Source organism: Anabrus simplex, chromosome 2 (genome assembly GCF_040414725.1).
Source record: "Anabrus simplex isolate iqAnaSimp1 chromosome 2, ASM4041472v1, whole genome shotgun sequence".
Taxonomy (NCBI): Eukaryota; Metazoa; Arthropoda; class Insecta; order Orthoptera; family Tettigoniidae; genus Anabrus; species Anabrus simplex.
This window is the reverse complement of record NC_090266.1, coordinates 436,162,474-436,181,719: the sequence shown is the minus strand read 5'-3', so window position 1 is coordinate 436,181,719 and position 19,246 is coordinate 436,162,474. Positions and strand designations below refer to the sequence as shown.

Genomic DNA, 19,246 nt, shown 5'->3' with positions numbered 1-19,246 from the left:
ATGCACCATCTCGCTGGGTTATGGATTATTGGGCAACCGTTTTATTGTGTATTAGTAAGTAGAAACTAGATTCTGAGATATTAGAAAGTTACAGGAGCCTTCATTTATTATTTGTGACAGTCTTTAAGAATTACATTGCATCTAATGCGGGCCGTTGAGTTTTTACTAATATAAAGGTGTGCTTTGAGTGAATTGCATGGGCGTATAATATAAGGAAGGTAAGTAATGGAAGAAGAAACAGATACAGAACATTGAAAACCGTACAAGATGGAGAACTGAATTCGTTGTTAACAAATAATGTGGAGGAAACATGTTAAACGAGCGTTCGGATTCCTTTTCCGTCATATCTTTTACCGTAGCGTTCTCCCGGAGGTCGTCACTGTACCACATTATTTATTATACTGCATTGAAATATATAGTACCCTTCCTAAAATTTTGGCACAGATTCTCTGTATATTCTAGATTATATACGTTACAGTTTTAACTTCTTGATGGGATTCGTAGATCAACTGATGAGGGAGAAAGCAACTTTAGTTCAATTCCAAACCGCTTATTTGTGTTCATATAGACCGAGGGCACAGGGCTCTGTGGGTGGTGATTCATTCACCGGAGCCTTGAGCAGACCCCTTGACGTTATTCGACAAGAGTCCCTACTACACTTGTATCATCACCACTACACATTCGGAAGCACAGATGGCACATGGGCTTCAAGTAGAACCTCTCCGGAGGCCACATAACATCAATCAATCTTAGTTTGTATACTGAGGAAATCTCGAAGAGGAGTTCCTCCACCAGGGAAGCCCACTGCTGGATAGTCGTACGGAGCCATCTTAAACAAACCTGTTAAAACACCTATTACCTCCTCTCAGCGAAAGGTAAGGCAATATGCCTTCCTTCCGAGTACTAAGTATCAATATGTGGAAGCAGGCCAGCAAACACCAAAGAATCTCCACGAAACTACGAGATTCTGTAGTTCCATTGAGTGCGGAGTTTATTTTCTGGATTAAATATCGTCGATCCCATGCCAAAACCAGGAATGTGGCAATGCTCTTCCTATCCATTACTGACATTAAGAATAGTCACGCCTCCCTGCCACATATTGATATGCCGTCCATCGGAACAATTTTCCTTGAGTTCATTTCATATGCTGATGTGTAAAGGAAAATGAACCTTGCTGTACCGTACTGTAGAATGTATGTATGCACGACATATTTACCCACTCATAGAGTATGATGTATTTATGGTTTAGAGGAGTAAACTGAGAATATCTAGGGAAATGCAAGGGCCTGAGATTCTCAACCTTTTCAAAGTAAGACAGTGACAACTAGCAGCAGCGGATGTGCCGACCCAAGGGTTTTCAGGTCTGCAGTGTGAAATTTCCCTCCAACATTGTCCATTACCTATTGAAATAATAACCTGAACAATAAATCTTTGAGGTCAACTTGATTTCATTGAGAAGAAACTGTACGTGACGGGAGACAACTAACAAGGGAACATCGGCAATGGTTAAGTCGCCGATCGCGATGAAACTTGGAAAACACATTGAGGTACACGTAAAAATGATGTCGGCATCAATTTTGGGTGCCAACATTCATTAGGGCGTTAACTACGGGGCCTAAAATTTGCGATATTTCAAATTCGGGGCGATCAGCGATGAATACCTGCTGGCCAATGCTAAGCTGGCACACTGCGTAGCTGGAGACACGCCTCTGCACCTCCTCCCATCCCGCTCCAATTGTTTCGCCCCCACACGTTCCCCTTCCCCCCGCGCTTGCCGGCCGCTTAGCTGTCGAAGAGAACCGGTGCTACACTTTGCGTACTCTATCAGCCTTCCTCATATCACTCCTTTGTAATTTCCACGTTTTATTAGTCAGTTTACGTTTTCTGAAATGTTTATGAAAACGTTTGCACCGAGCGAGTTGGCCTTGCGGTTAGAGGCGTACGGCTGTGAGCTTGCATCCGGGGGATAGTGGGTCCGAATCCCACTGTCGGCAGCCCTAAAGATGGTTTTCCGTGGTTTCCCATTTTCACAGCAGGCAAATGTACCTTAATTAAGGCCACGGTCGCTTCCTTCCAACTACTAGGCCTTTCCTATCCCATCGTCGCCATAAGACCTATCTGTGTCGGTGCGACGTAAAGCAATTAGCAAAATAAAAGTATGGTGCCTGTTGTTAATTGTGTTTTGTTTCGGTTTTCTTTTCACTGTTTTTTAATGTTTCGAATAGACCAATGTTAGTTTTGTTTACTATCAGTTATCGACGGAGAGTTTGCCCGATGTAATTGTTACGGAGTCATTTATTGTGTTGCCTTGTAATTGTTTTTTGTTGTACCAGTTCGTACAATACCCATTTAACTTTTTTCGTATGCAACTGCCATTACATCCAGAAGACTGTAGTATGATACTTTAATATCGGTACTTGTTGAATACATAGACCTTCGTCAGCTATACCGCAAAAGTACCAGTACAGTAAGACTACAGATCTGCCTGTGATTACTGTACATCTATTGCATATATAAATGTACATCTTTTTTATGTTTCAAGGCTTTTCTTATTACGTCAAACTTTACTACATTCCATGTCATACTCATATCGACGTTGCCTATCCATAAAATTAATTTATATTCCACAACCATTGCTGCAATTGAAATGTGTTGTGCCTGTCACTGCAAAACATAAATAAATCGTTCAGTACAAGCACAAATAAAAACATTCTACCTATAGGCCTATTCCTTATAACAGAGTACGCAATATGGAAAATACCAGTAGTTTCAAACTCGGAGTTTATAATTGTTGTTGTTGTCGTCCGCGATGTCGTTTCATTATGACACAACTGGCAGCGTACACAAAATGGTTGGGGGAAGGTGTCATAAAAAGAAGATCTGGACCTATAACCAGGTTTTGATATCCCGAGGTACCGAATCTCATTATATTCATTGAGATCCTCTACCCGGAGACGTAATTTCTGTTATTTTTCGTTATTTGCTTTACGTCGCACCAACACAGATAGGTCTTATGGCGACGATGGGGCAGGAAGGGGCTAGGCGTGGGAAGGAAGCGGCCGTGGCCTTAATTAAGGTACAGCCCCAGCATTTGCCTGGTGTGAAAGTGGGAAACTACGGAAAACCATCTTCAGGGCTGCCGACAGTGTGGTTCGAACCCACAATCTCCCGAATACTGGATACTGGCCGCACTTAAGCGACTGCAGCTATCGAGCTCGGTACGTAATTTCTTTACATAAAAAGGTATTTAACGTTGTTTAAACGTGGGAGATTTATTTAGTGGTGGGTGATTTAATTAATTCCATACGTATGTCCACTCTAAAGGACACTATCGACAGCTTTAAGTCGTTTTAGAAGTAAATAATAATTTAAGCGTAGGTAGGACGTGGTACCCCATCCAACGAATGTGACAACTCACCGGAATTAGCAGGAATGAAAATATAACATTTGAATAAAATATGGGTATATTAGTGTAGGTTATTTATTATCATTATGTGTGAAACGGAACGTAATTTAAAGGACTTCAATAATTACAGAATGAAATGAAGCAAAATATAGATTCGGTCCCGTTGAACAGCCAAACAGCCGGCAAGTGCGGGGTGTAGGGGAACGTGCGGTGGAGAACCAATTGGAGCGGGTAGGGGAGGAGGTGCAGAGGCGTGTCTCCAGATACGCAGTGTGCCAGCTTAGCATTGGCAGCAGGTATTCATCGCTGATCGCGCGGAATTTGAAATGTCGCAACTTTTAGGCCCCGTAGTTAATGCCCTAATGAATGTTGGCACCCAAAATTGATGCCGACATCATTTTTACGTGTACCTCAATGTGTTTTTCAAGTTTCATCGCGATCGGCGACTTACCCATTGCCTATGTTTCCTTATAAGAAAAATTCTGAAATTAATGAAAGAAATGAGCCAAAAATACTGTCTTATATTTTATCGTCAAACATTTGTGATTAGTCTTGAATCTCACTTTGGTGGCTTCCACCCTTCGTATTTGCAGCGTCATCACTATTTTCAATGAATTGCTCACGATTATCTTCATTACCATTAATATCAGCGATCTTTAGTTCCGACACTATTACATTCTAACGGTTTTCCATATATTTCTCATAACAAGGCACCAAGAAATGATGTAACATACTCATCTTCAAGACCTGTTATCTCTTCATGCCACACCATATGCCATAATTTCAGCTCAGTCAATTGCAGTATGTAAATTGGCGTGATTGCCTGTCGTCAAACAATTCTTTTAGCCTAACTGTGTACACAAGCAAGGTATTCGAGGCGAGCACGGACACAACCTTGATTGGCGCAGCAGAACGCCGGCGAAGTGTGTCGCAAAGGAGCTCACTAGAGGAAAACGATGTTTTACAGAAAATCGACCAGCACCATAGCATTCATAGATAAATAAATGACCTATAATTGAATGGTGCAGCCGTATTGTTAGTTCGAACCTGAGGGTATTCGTTGTAATTCATTGTAACGTGTTCGTACAATAGTTTTCAGACATTTTTAAAAAATGCTTGTTGTTCGGGGCGTCGACCCATGTAGATCGTTTGTACCTTTTCAGACATTTAATTAGTCCTCGGATTTTCAAAGATCTAGAAATGTTGTAAAATTGTAGTGAGGGATACGCCAATTGCAGGTGGATGCTTGCACTGAACCCCTAATAACGGCATTCGTCTGCAGTTGATCACACTTCACAATCTTCGCAAACAATATTGTTTCCATAAAGGAGAGGACGATACTCAAATATCCTTGAAATAATCGAAGTATTTATCACACTATAATTTCGTGTGGCTGTTTCTAGACGAGTGCAGCCCTCGTAAGGCAGACCCTCCGATTAGGGTGGGCGGCATCTGCCATGTGTGTGTAACTTCATGTTAATGTGGTGGAGGATATGTTATCACTTATCAGACTGATTTCTATATTGTAGCCTGGCTGAGTGGCTCAGATGGTATTTTAGGTCTTGAAGGTGCTCGAATACGCCAGCAACGTGTCTGTGGATTTACTGGCACGTAAAGGAGCACCTGCATGACTAAATTCCGGCACATCGGCGAGTCCTTAAACCGTAAGAGGAGTTAATGGGATGTAAAATTATTATTATTATTATTATTATTATTATTATTATTATTATTATTATTATTATAGTCCGACTCGTTCGCTGAATGGTCCGCATACTGGCCTACGGTTCAGAGGGTCTCGGGTTCGACTCCCGGCTGGGTCCGGGATTTTAACCTTCATTGATTAATTCCAGTGGCTCGTGGGCTAGGTGTTTGTGCTGTCCCTAACGTCTCTGCAACTCACACACCATACATAACACTATCCTCAACCACGATAGCACGCAGTTAGCTACACATGGCAGATGCCGCCCACTCTCATCGGAGGGTATGCCATACAAGGTCTGCACCCGGCTAGAAATAGCCACACGAAATTATTATTATTATTATTATTATTATTATTATTATTATTATTATTATTATTATTATTATTATTATTATTATTATTAGTATCGAATTCAAATTACTGTGTAGACATACAAGATGCCATGTCTCCTAGTTTGACGTACCGTCCAGTATGGTGTACGTTCATTGCGTTAAAGTACGTGAGTGAGTCGAGATGTTACGATAAATCGTACATGCGGTAGTTTATTGCAGTTCATCATTTCAACTTAATTCCTGGATGTTATTTTTCAAACCTATGAAGGATCCTTTCCAGTTCTGGGTTAAGGAAGGAACACTTACCCACAACAGTTCATACTCAGAATTCACACTGTGCGCTGCTGATATGAAATCTCTGAACGAAGAAAACATGAACAATTACAACGAGTGCAACGTAAGCAAATTTTCTCCTATTATTACGACTAAATAATCATGTCGATTCTGTCAGTTTAAACAGACGTGAGCAATGATATGAGTACTCGAAATCAAGTGCAATAATGGACACAAAACGTGAGGGAATAAGAGCTGAATTTTTGAACAAAATTAATATTTTTCCCTCAAGAACCAGATGAATGTTAGAAAACATCCTCGTGGTACACCTTAAGTGATAAAATAATGAACGGTGTTAGAACACCCAACGTACCGTCCACGAGTTCTTATGTCATATTTTATGAATGATGCTTTGCCTATCGGCAGTTCAGGTGAAAATATCCAGGTATTGTATTTTGATAAGTAAATAACTATGTTTGTATTGGTGTTCTCATGCTTTGAAAACAAAAAATCTTAGATTTAATTTTGGTTCCATAGCACTCAATATCAGCATGATATACTGCAAATACTTCCCCAGTGACTTTTATGTCTTTTGCAGAAACTTTTTTGTTTATAATGTGTTCGCTTTTTTGCTCATAGCCAATTACTTCCGGCAATAAACCTCTTATTCTATCACTCGACTCGCAAATGTCTAATGTTTCGTAAATTTCACCTTCTAAGCACAAATTAAAGAACTGAGTAGATAAGATACTCACCGTGGCGAAGAATATCACTATAAGTTGACCAAAAGCTCAATACCAAATTTAAATAGCGCTCAAGTACATGTTGGTGTAGTCTGATCTGCTGTTCACTTGGGACACATAAGCCTCCATTCCATTATCGGAAAACGAGTTTGATGAAACCCTTTGCGTTAGTGGTAAGCACATTTATTTGAAATCCATCTGGTTAAACTAGCCTTAATCATTGAGTCTAATTACAAAGTGATCTAGCTGGTTTTGAGCCTAAAAATACGTATCGTAAATACTAGTTGAGGCTTAAGTGACGTATGTTTAGTCAAAGACTTTGCATGTATGAATGTCAGAATTCACTAATATTCTCGTCGGGTGTGTATTTTACATTATCGTTTTCATTACTTAGAATAGGCTGTAATAGATGCACAGATTAATTCGTTAACTTTATAACATCTACTGAAGGGAGTATAGAAAGAAATCATGTATTTCTCAGGATATTTTCTCGCTAGAATTATAAGTTACTAACGAAGACGCATCAGATCTGAAGAACAACTAAGAGAGAAGAGTAAACTTCGAAAGATGAAATGTGCTTCCGAAGCAGTCAGTAAGGAAGATGGAGACCTGTTATATCACATGAATATGCCATTTTACAACTGTACACATCTTTCTTTCCATTTATATTCAAAGTAGTGGAGCGGTTATTACACTCTGTTTGACAAATGCATTTTATGCCAGGAATACATGAAGGAGCCATTGCGAGTGTCTGAGTTAGAGAGCTCAGATTTCAGATGTGTCATTAATGAAATGAACAACAGTAGGGTCTCAATTGCACAGGTAAAGTGGCTCGAATTCTGTTAGAAGTCATAGGGGTAGCATATATATAATAACTAAGAGTCCTCTAAATAAGACACGGTTTTGTGTAGTACTGTCTGTTCGTTTATGCCTATTAGTAGCCTATAGAAACCGCTGAGGCACCAAGTCAGCATGTACGCCAGCTTAACATCCACATTGTTTTGAGATATCTCACTGCCACATTATTTATAAGCGACAGAGGCCCACATGTCATGGTTCCAGGAAACGTCGCACTTCATGGAGCACGTTGATCGTTTGTAGAAAAAAGTTTGTTCTACGGTGCCTACGCTGATGGATGGAAGATGAAGTTGTCATAGCTGTTAATGTTACAAAGATTAATTAATTTGTTCCATCTACAGCAATGGTGAATCGAATGCCTTATAAGACTGAGGCTACAATGATGGGCAAGGTATTATGTAGTAAAAAACACTGGTACATCAAATTAATCAAATCTACAGCCTTATAAGAAATAATCCTTATTAAGGTATACGTTGTACATTATAACATTATACCTGAAGTATTCATGAACACTAGTCCCAATCCATGCAAGTGGTTCATGAAGATGGTTATGGAATACTCCAGGGTGCTGGTTGCAACGTCTAGCCAAACTGTCGGCAGAACTGAAAAGGAAAGGAGGGTGATGGGCACGGAGCCAATTACCGAGATATCTGACAGCTGATATTTTAGTGGGGAATTGTGCCGTTTTAGATTCTACACTTACCACTGTGGAGTTCAGCTGGTTGTTCAGCTTGGGCCTCGAATCTCACTGAAGTATCGATCATCCTGTTGTCTCGGAAGGCTTTCATGTATTTCCCCACAGTGCCGCCATTTTCGGGGACACCGTAAACTTCTTCATACACGGAATAAAACTTGATCGGTGTGTTTGCAGTTAGTAATCACACTCGATGATGTCTGGGGTTGTGGAGTGTTTCAACGTGCGGCAAGCTCCCAAAACGTGAGCAAGGGTTTCATTCTCACTGAGACAGTGTCTGGTGTGGTTGCCATCTTGAGATCAGCCCGGAAGGGCTCTTGGGGCATTTTGATTGCCTCTTTCCACTCATCGCTTGTTAAGGACTCAGGTTTATTTACCCACGAGCTGGCTGCAGGACATACTGTACCGGTAAAAGAGCCCGACTCTCAGATTATATTTTAAAGTAAGCAAGTATATAGTTCTCAGGGCAAAAACTGGGTGACTAGTAGCTAGGGCACGGTACAGGAGGTAGGGTCCTATCTACAAGAAAACGTTGACTTTGACTGAACATGAGTTTATTCATATAAGACATGAAATTGCACATCACCTCCAGGTAGATATAAGTTGTCTTCCACATAGTCCTATAATATGGCTCGGATTCTCCAGTTTACCAAGCCGGGCAGGTTGGATCAATCTCCAGAAGATTCCAAGGACTCCGTACAGAAGCGGGTGGACTGTCTGGGTTGGTAGAAGGTAGAGATGCCTCGAACTTTCGAGGCCCAGGTCGAACCCCGATGATCCTGGTGATGTTACAGATAACCATTTACTACCTCAGTCCAATGTGACTGAGAGGGTTGATGTCTCCAAGGTCACTCGCAGTACTGATAAATCTGAGTTCATAAAAACCTTGGGTGATTAACCTATTAGCGAAGTCACTGGTTATCATTCATCAAGACTTTCAAAATTTAACACTCGTAAAAATGATGTCTCTGTATACGCGGAAAATAATTTCAGAGTTCACCATTAGCAAAAGTCTTCGTCTCTGAATAAATCCTGGCAAAAATAACATAAGTCCCTTCTCATGAAACTATGACCAAATTTAAAGTTCACCACTGGCGAAGGTACAAGTCTTTGAATGAACACGGACGAAAAACATAAGTCCATCCACATGAAAATCTGAATAGATTTAAAGTTCATCACTGACGAGATTTATAAAGTCTTTGAATCAACACTGGCGAATGTACAAGTCTTTGAGTGTACATGTACGAAAAACACAAGTCCATCCACATGAATAAATTTACAGTCTATCATTGGCGAAATTTATAAGTCTTTGAATAAACATAGGTGAAATCCTAAATTTATGTTTTAAAGACGTTGAATGAAGTTAGAGTTCATCACCGGCAAAGTTTATAAGTCTTTGATCCAGTACCAGCAAAATCACAAATTTATGCTTACGGGAACTTAAAGCACATTCAGAGATCATCACTAGCAAAGTTTATAAATCACTGTTTATTAGAAGAATGAGTCTCTTAACACTCGCAAATATTGCAGGTTCAATTTATGAAGATTTCTTTCCTTAACACACGTAAATAATACAAGTCCAATTATGAATTTAGCACACGTAAATAATACAAGTCCATTTCATGAATAATTGGAAAAATTCCAATCTCGAACACCCGTAAATATTGTAAGTTCAATTATGAAGACTTAGAAAATGTTCTTTAACACTCGAAATATTGCAAGTCCACTTGAGAATACTTGGAAGAATTCGTTCTCCTACACTCGAAGGAAATACAAGTTCACTTTATGAATACTTAGAAAATTACAGAGTTCCTCGTCGGGACTGTCACTACACGACTATAGTAGCAGCGAGAGTGTCCACGCTGACTACTCAGCTGTAACTGAGTGAACAGGCTACAGTGGGCCCTCCTTTTATTCGATCCGGGACGTCTACGTCACAATACGGCTTGACTGAATATCTCCTCAATCCTTTGATGGATTTAGTTGAAACTCGAGCATTGCGACGTTCTAGTGATTCCAAACAAGATGACATATCGCTCAAGCCGCTAGCATAATTATTACGGGAGTTACAAAATTTTCCCCGTCGAACAATCTGGAAGATGTGACGTGGAATCTAGAATATACGAGTCCAGGCTGGGAACACGTGATGTGACGGGCGGGCGGTCTAGCTAGCCCCTGTGGCTACGTCACAGCTCACAGCTGTCCTTCACTCGCTTGCTTGCCCCGCTGACGGTAAACAAACCAGGCGTGCTCAGAACATTACGCGTGATAATTAAATGTCATTTATACTCAAAAAATACTCATGTACAGGTCGTAACCGGTACAATACCTTGTGTGCGACAACTCCTTTACTATTTTGAGGCAGTGATCACGAATTCTGAAACTCACGTTCACGGAGCTCTTTCTTAATTTTACGGATATTGATATCATTTTTCTTGCCTATCTCCAAGCTCTAATTAATGTTGAGCTTCCGCAGACATTCTTGAATCTCGTGAACACAGTTCCTTGTACCATAAATATAAACACCATTAACATGATTTAGATTCTGTCAGGAATTTATTTTCTGAAGGAAACTAATTCTCTGTACTTCCTTACTGAATGTATCATACTTTCTGGTGTATATACTGGCAGCTTTAAAACCTCCTTAAGGACACCCTCCAGAATATCAGCATCATTTAGAAAATGTATGGGTTTATTATTCCTTTGAGGGTTCTGTAAATGGTATGTTTTTACATTTTCAAATTTACAATTTATTTGACGACGTGCGGGCACAGCTAGGTTTTACGGCGACGATTGGATAGGAGAGGGGTGGAAGTTGAAAGGAAGCGTCCGTGCCCTTAATGAACATACGATAAACATCTGGCTGGTGGGATAAACGGAAACCACGGAAAACTATCTTCAGGGCTGCCGACAGTGGAGTTCGAACCCACTACCTACTGAAAGCAAGGTGGTAGCTACGTGATCCAAACCGCGTGGCCACTTGCTCGGTCAGTGATTTTTTTTGGTCAGGTTGCTGAAGAGGAGAAGATGTCAGAATATATTTGATTTTATTTGATAAATTCAATTTGCAAGGAAATTCTTCAGCCTGCTCCTTTCTAACCAGCACTCTGTACTCTGTGTATTGAGTCCTTATCATTCCTTACCAAATTTAAAGGTACATGACCTTTTCCACACTCCTGAACTATATCTTTGTACCAATCCTTAGCCTATTTACCATTTTATTTACCATTTTCCTCCAATCATAATGACTTTTTCCGAAATTTCCTCACACCCCTCCTATCCATCATACGGTATTGATTAATGATCCTATGTTTACAACCTTTTTGTCTATTATATTTATTTCTAACTACGAGAGAAAAGCAGTTCCATGATCAATAATACAATATATCACTGCACTTTCTCAGGAAATCTCGTCTAGTTTTAGCAGCACTACGTGTTGAACGTTCTTCCCTCTGGTTGGTTTCTTCACTTTCTCATTCATATGTCCTTTCTAGATTAACTTATTTACCATTTGGTGATCGTATTTCATGTCATTCTCATTACCTAATCAGTTAACGTTTGGGAAACTGAGATAACCTGCTACGATCACGTTCCTATCTGTGTCATTCCCTACGTAGCTGATTATCTGATCAAATAATTCTACGAAAGCGTCAGTGTCACCCCTTCCAGGTTTGAACACCCCACAAACATCAAGTTGACATAAGTTTACAGATAAGTTTTACAATTTTACTTTCGTCGCACCGACACAGATAGGATTTATGGCGACGATGGGATAGGAAAGGCCTAGCAGTGGAACGGAAGCAGCCGTGGCGTTCATTAATGTACTGCCCCAGAATTTGCCTCGCGTGAAAATGGGAAACCACGGAAAACCATCTTCATGGCTGCCGACAGTGGGGTTCTAACCCACTATCTCCCTGACGCAAGCTCACAGCTGAGCGCCTCTTACCGCCCGGCCAACTCTCCCGGTAGTTTAGAGATAAGAAAGCCTCATACCTAGAATTTCAAGTTCCTCACCCTTAACATCTTAAAAAGCTTACAAATTAATTTTTACCAAATTGAATACTCTCCCTCGCATCGAATCTCCCCTGTCTCCACGATAAACACCAGACAGAACATTTTCACTTCACAGCCTTTATTCATATTCCATCACATTGTTTTGTAAATGTATATCTATTAAATTACTTAATTCTTTTCCTTTCCTTACAGTACTTCTACAGATTAACACTACCAACATTACGTCATCCTTGCTTTACTTCTAGGTCTCTGTACTATCATCATTACTCCGTAGACCACCCCGTTTCCCTGAACGTACATCCCGATAACCCTTTTAAATTAATCCCCTAAGATATACCTATCCATTACATACCTATATGGTTCAAATGAAGGCCATTTTTAACAGTTCGCTATCTCATATCCATCGATCAAGATCTACAAATCTCACCACTAATTTTCGACTGCCCTCTCCGTAATCTCTTATATATCCACGATCACTTTTAAGTCGGTATCCCTTTCCCAAAGTACCCCAATGAAAATAATCCCCGCTTCTTGAAACTTCTCCCCAGCTGCTATAGCAAGATCCCACACATCCCCAGCAATGCAGGTACTTATTTCTGCTTGTCTTACGTGGTTGGTACCAAAGTGAAAAATACCCATATTCTCCTTACCTTTCTCCTTCCGTTCCAATTTCCTCATCCGTCTTAACCTAATTCCTAGATAACACTGACCCTGATTTTCTTTCCTACACACACTTTTTCAAACTGAAAAGCAATTGAGTCCATCAAGGCCAGAGACCCTACCTCCCCTTTTCATTTGATCATTCCCTTTCCTGGTCCCACTTTAATTCCATGATAGCTGCAAAATCTACTTGTACCGCCCATTTCTCACTTCTATGATACTGTACCGCCTCTCTCTTGCTATCCTCTACTCTGCATTTCCATTTATCTCACTTCCCTGCCACCCATTTTCTTCTTTTCTTCTACTTGTAGTGACTCATATCAATTCCTCACGGTAATCCCTCCTAAACTCTTCCACTGACCATGTTCCTTAGCCCTCAATTTCCTTACCTTAAAACATTAGCCCGCCTGTTCTCTACAACTCCTCTTTTCCCTCATTTTCTCTTTTGCATATCCTTCTCCATTCCTCTCCTCCGTTAGAGCCTGATTATGTCCCTTAAACCCTCTATCTCTTACCACATACTCATCAATACCCACCCATATTCGATGTCATTACGCCTACATTCCTCAAACATTAATTAATCTTCTTCACAGAAATATTATGGTAATATCAGAAAAAATCAAATAACGTATTCTGCGAAAAAAGTATCAAAGGAAATAAATCGTCGCTGCCGGGACAAAACCTTTTGTGTGAAATATTTTTAGCTTACAACTTTGGCCGGTAAGGTTCTGTCATCTATGGTTCAATTTTGTATGAATATGGTCAAGGCATTCTCGCTCTTCATAATGCATGTGCTGTGGGTCAGTATATCTCCAAAAATATTATCACATACGAGGTTTTGTCCCGGAAACGACGAAAGACTGTATACTAAACAAGAATTACACGACAGTGAAACAAGCCACGATACCGAAAAATAAATATCCAAAATAGGGGTACCTATTTGTAGGAATAACAGATTAACTGCAAACGTTGGAATATTGTTAAAGCTAAATACGTGGACAGATTATTAATATTATTGCTTTTCTTCGTCTTCTTCTTCTTCTTCTTCTTATTATGTCGTACTACACGCTAACAGAAATTTAAAGTGCGGTTAAATAAATATGCAAAGGATTACACAATTATTACACACAACAGTACAGTAAGCAAAATGTTATCTAATCATATAGCAACACTACAATTCTGAACTGCATTTAGAATTTTCTTTAATGTATCAGGTTAATTGTTAACTGCAAACTACTTCAACACTTCGGGTGGTTATTATTATTATTATTATTATTATTATTATTATTATTATTATTATTATTATGACAGTAGAATCTCATTAATCCGGTCTAATTGAGACTATAACTTGTCCGAATTAATGAAAGTCCGGATTAAACAAACTTACGAAATGAGCCATGCTACAATTTTAAAACCTCTTTTCAGTAAAAAGAACGTGTAGAGTACAATATTTTAAATTTAATAAATACAAACTTAACGTTATTTAGTATACAAGATATGGTGCAATACAGTACTAGGCCCTTCAAAATACAGAATAACTACTGCAGTACGTAATTGGAACATGGCATCAAAGCATACCTTCATTGACCACACATGACACGCTTACTGGTTTGATGATACTGCTGATAATTTGTTGTCTTCCTTCGAGATTAATTTATTTGATAATTAACTCATGCAGATGTCCCAAAAGTTCGTAACATCCAGGTATGTTTTCATAGTTGTTATCTTCAACGTACTGTACTTAATGACAATATTTAGATGGTCATTAACTTCACTAAGTTTTGGCTTAGTGTTAATATCATCTGTTTCATCCATTTCAGTGCTTTCTACAGCAACTACACTCTCAACGATATCCTCCTGCGTAGTTTACAACATTGCTTTCGAAACTCAGCTTTATACTGTAATTGCATTTATGTATTATTATTAAACGGCTGTCTGGTACAGACTAACGGGGTCCGGATTGACGTGGTTCTACTGTACTATTATTATTATTATTATTATTATTATTATTATTATTATTATTATTATTATTATTATTATTATTATTATTATTATTATTATTATTATTTCTCCTACGCGATTCCAAACATTAAAACTGCCCTTATATGCTGTAACATCAAAAGCACTTTTTTTTTTTTTTTACAATTGGATTTACGTCGCAGTCTAATCTGTAGTTACAGGATTTGCTGACTCTGTAGGTGAAGGCATTACACCCGTAGGTTATAATGCTCATGGGCTTCGAGCCAGAGTGGCCAGTTAGTTTCTTGAGACTGGTGGCGTAGAACGAATGGTGTAACCAGCATATTCTGGTGAAATGATCTGTGTTGTACATGAATGGCGTGAATGGAAAAGAGCAATTGTCCACCGCTCTAATCCTCAAGCTAATATGCAGCAAATGACTGAACCTCCTATCCAAGAGTGGGATAATATGCCCCAAGGCACGTTGGAATTTTAGTAATGAGTATGCCTCGTCGTGTACAAGCATGCCTTGATCCGCAACACAATAAATAATTTTGTCTTGAAAATCCTGATACTCAAACTTTGTGCTTTGTTTTACTTTTCCGTTGCTTTCGCGTAGCCAGCTGCCTGATATTTTCCTTCGCATATACATTCCTAATATAAAATGTACGTATATATAGGTAGCAAAATACAAAGTGCACTGAACGAGAATATACAAAATAAAAATAAATTTCACCATGCTTTATCGGGAGACAACACAAGTCAGGTAATTGGAATTATTCAGTTCTTCTAATTTCGTCTTCCTTACCTGGCATTAAATGCTCTTAAAATACTAAAATTCAAGTTATCAGCATAATACGCCATTCCGAAGAAATCATTGGCAAGATACTTAGTGCTTACCATGTATTAACACAGCTGGACCCCTCCCTGTCTTTTTATAATTTTCAATAAATCATCCATGTAAATAATAAACATGAAGGGTGGAACGTCACACACTGGTCTTGGTCTAACACTGTCAAGAAAATCATTCCGACAAAAATTCTCACTATAGCCGGATAACTTTGATAGGTTTTAAGAACCTAAAAGTTGGCAAATTTATTTTGGAAATCCCCTCAGTTCAGGATTGAACAACCTCATGAAGAGATGAATCGACCGGATTCTCAGGAGTAATGCTTTCTGTTATTCTTAAGAAGGCCATTTAGTCCTGGGAATGAAAATTATTGTTTTCAAATCAGTCGGAATGTTATGTAGGTTGAAATGAAATGTCGAATATGGCTTTTAGTGCCGGGATATCAAAGAACGGGTTCAGCTCGCCAAGTGCAGGTCATTGAAATTGACACCCGTAGGCGACCTGCACGTCGTGATGAGGATGAAATGATGATTAAGACAACACATACACCCAGCCCCCGTGCCATTGGAATTAACCAATTAAGGTTTAAATCCCCGAGTGCTGGGAATCGAACCCTTGACCATCTGAACCGTAGGCCAGTACGCTGACCGTTCAGCCAACGAGTCGGACGTTATGTAGGTGAATTGACTATAACATTGTCTAATGCCCATAAAGTGTTACATTTACCATCGTTTAACTGATGAAGGTATTATCTTAACTTTTGGTTACTCGTCACTCTAGTGTTATTGTAAAATACACTGTAAACAATATAACGATTAAAATAATCACATTATCAATTATCTTTTCAGTTGTTTCATTTAGTCTAATTATGCAGCAATTTATGTAGTAAAACTGTATACGTATTGTGAAACTGACAGTTATATTTTTCTGTTTTAACAGGGTGATTCCGGTGGACCACTGATGTACAAAGAGGACGGACGTTGGATGACGATTGGTGTAGTATCTTGGGGAATTATGTGTGGAAATCCTGGCAGTCCAGGAGTATACACCCGCGTCAACAGATACCTCGACTGGATTCTTAAAAACAGTGCTTTCTGATTATCAAGCTTGAAGTGGATTTGAACTTCTGCAACACTTGTGTTTTATGAGAATTATTTTTAATCAAATGCCAAATACATTTTAGCTAATACAAGAACGACAAGAACATCCTACATTGTTACTGTACAATTCAACGTTCGTATAAGCGGTTTTGTTCGCTTTGCAACTTTCCCATGAATACAACACAGTACCTCATATGAGACTAAACGCTTAATCGCATGGTCTATTTGAGACACATTTAACTATACATGAAAGTTCCCATTCAAGATCACATAAGACAGGTAGACTGGGTAGAAGACATATTCTTATTCCAGTTTCTTGACTATGCTAAACTGTTGAAGGAGAAAATTGATCTGCGAATTCAATTACTGACCTCTTAATAAGAGTGCAGTAGGCCTATACGAATTTATGAATTAGGATATCGTTTATTGTTCTATCAACGGAGAATTTGTTCATTTTTATTATTTACATCAACATTTTACAGCATTTCATTAAATTTGTCTGAATAGATGAAAGAACTTAATTTATACTAGGGTATGGTATTAAGTGCAAGATTATTTCTAATACAACTAATGTCAATCTGAACTGAAAGAATAGCAAATTGCCAAATTATATAACAATCTGTAGGTAAAATGATGAAAAGTAAAATACTTTTAAATGGATTCATAACCAAGTAAAATATTTCTAATGTTCCAAATAGTACTTTTGAAAATGTCTAAACTGGGAAACAAATAAACAGAGTGCTGGAAACGCTTCACCCCATTATAGTAACTATAGTTTGTGCCGTGATAACGATCATAAAATATGTCAGATGAATGAGTGTCATCAATAGGAATTTAGAGGGATACCTTACCATGAATATCCGGGCATTCAAGTTTACTTGACAAGATTTTGGACAGAAACGTTATATAAAAATACATTTTCCTTGATTCAAGTGTATGGAGGCCTAAGGTCACGATAAGTTGACAACAATATATTTCATATAGAGCAATCCTTAGTTTAAAGTTAGTAAAACGAATAAATTTTGTTGGACTCTTTCTTCTTCTTGTACATGAGTCTTGGTACCAAATTATATTTGGAGACTGGAGCTGATTACGGACAAAAGTTACGTACTGTGTAGTACTTTCATAGTTTTTATATTCTGGGCAGGTTTAACACTACGAACTGATATTACAAGAAACATCTGTAGAGGTGTTTTGCTTCCTTACTAAGCAATAACGGATCATTATATTGGTATTATAAATTTACTCATTCAGGACAAATATATAATGTTCCCTATGGGAATCAACATCTATATCATCTGATGGCCAGGCAGGCATCAATTTTTGGAAATGAGACAAAGTCTCTCATAGTGCATTGGCACTGCTGATGGCTTCAAGTAGCCTATGCAGTGACCCCCACGGTATGCACTAGACATGCGTCTTGATGAGTGTGCTAAGTACCAACTGATGATCCCAACTTAGCACACGGGGGTCAAAACGCAGGCAACCAAGAATGAGTCTGGAAAATGTATAATGTCCAATAACTGACCATTATATTGGTATTAAGCAAAATTAATCAGTGAAGAGCACTGAAAATATATGGTTTCGCTGGTTATTCAACGGAGAAAGGAGAAAAGAAGGCTCAAGGGAGCTGAACTCCGGCATCACAATGTAGGAGGTGTAAACAAGGTGAAGATAACAAGATAAGAGGGAGGATGGCTACATTATAGTGAAGGGAAGAAATAGCCTGCAACTATAATTTCACCAGTTATGTTTCATCAATTGAACCATCCAACCACGCTCTGCCGTAGAGATTCGGTGTTAGACTACAATGTATTGAGATTTTCTAGATATCATACTGCCACTATCTACCGCCCTCTTGAGAGTAGTTTCTGACTCAATACTCAGACTTTTATAAGAGAGTGAAATGATGTTATATTACCCCAAAATTCTCTACGCACCTATCGACATCTCTTGCCCAAATAATTGCACTAAAACAAACTGTTAGAAAGCTCCAGGTATCAGAGTGGTCAAATTGTTCCCTCCTACGACCATACGACTATTGATATACATAGTCAAACTATTCCCAACTTTACGAACACTTGAACGCAATGCTTCAAAATGAAGAATCCGACAGGTATTTTCAATCTTCATGAACAGGTCAATAAATGTCGTCGTATTATGAAGGTAAGTACTTCTTGTCTCCCAGATGATTCTAATTCTGCTAGATCATCTTGGAAAGCTGCACATTTACTCTATATACGAGGGTTAGGGCATTAGTCATGGCAACTATTTTTTCGAATGAATTTGGGATCTACCAGACAAATGGAAATACACAAAATAAGGGTGGGGAGCATAAGGTGCAGTGGAATGTATGGATATTGCCGAGTAGGTTTACTAGGTGCTGGATATAAAGTGAGGAGGCCGTCAGCTATGACATCCTTGTGCTACATAATGTTTATTCTTTGAGAGTACAGTAACCTGTACGATAAATCCTCCAGCTAGTCCCATAGATTGTCCACAACATGTTGCCAAGAATGCGTGAGTCGGCGGATATTATTTTTGAATTTTTCAGCCTCATATTTCATAGTGCTGGCAATGTCCTGTCGTGTTCCAAACCGTCTCCCAAGAAACGGTACCTTCACTTCAGGGATGAGGTCAAAATTGCACGGAGGCAGG

General features: G+C 39.0%; 1 protein-coding gene across 1 annotated transcript in view; it reads left to right on the top strand.

Moving 5' to 3' along the window:
- The window catches only part of LOC136862878 (venom protease), a 291,355-nt gene extending 273,816 nt beyond the window's left edge, over nucleotides 1–17,539 (top strand). The window contains exon 8 of the mRNA XM_067139153.2: nucleotides 16,428–17,539. Within this exon, the coding sequence (XP_066995254.2) occupies nucleotides 16,428–16,586 (159 nt within the window). The 3' untranslated portion in view covers nucleotides 16,587–17,539. The remainder of the gene's footprint in view (nucleotides 1–16,427) is intronic.
- Nucleotides 17,540–19,246: the final 1,707 nt, after the last annotated feature.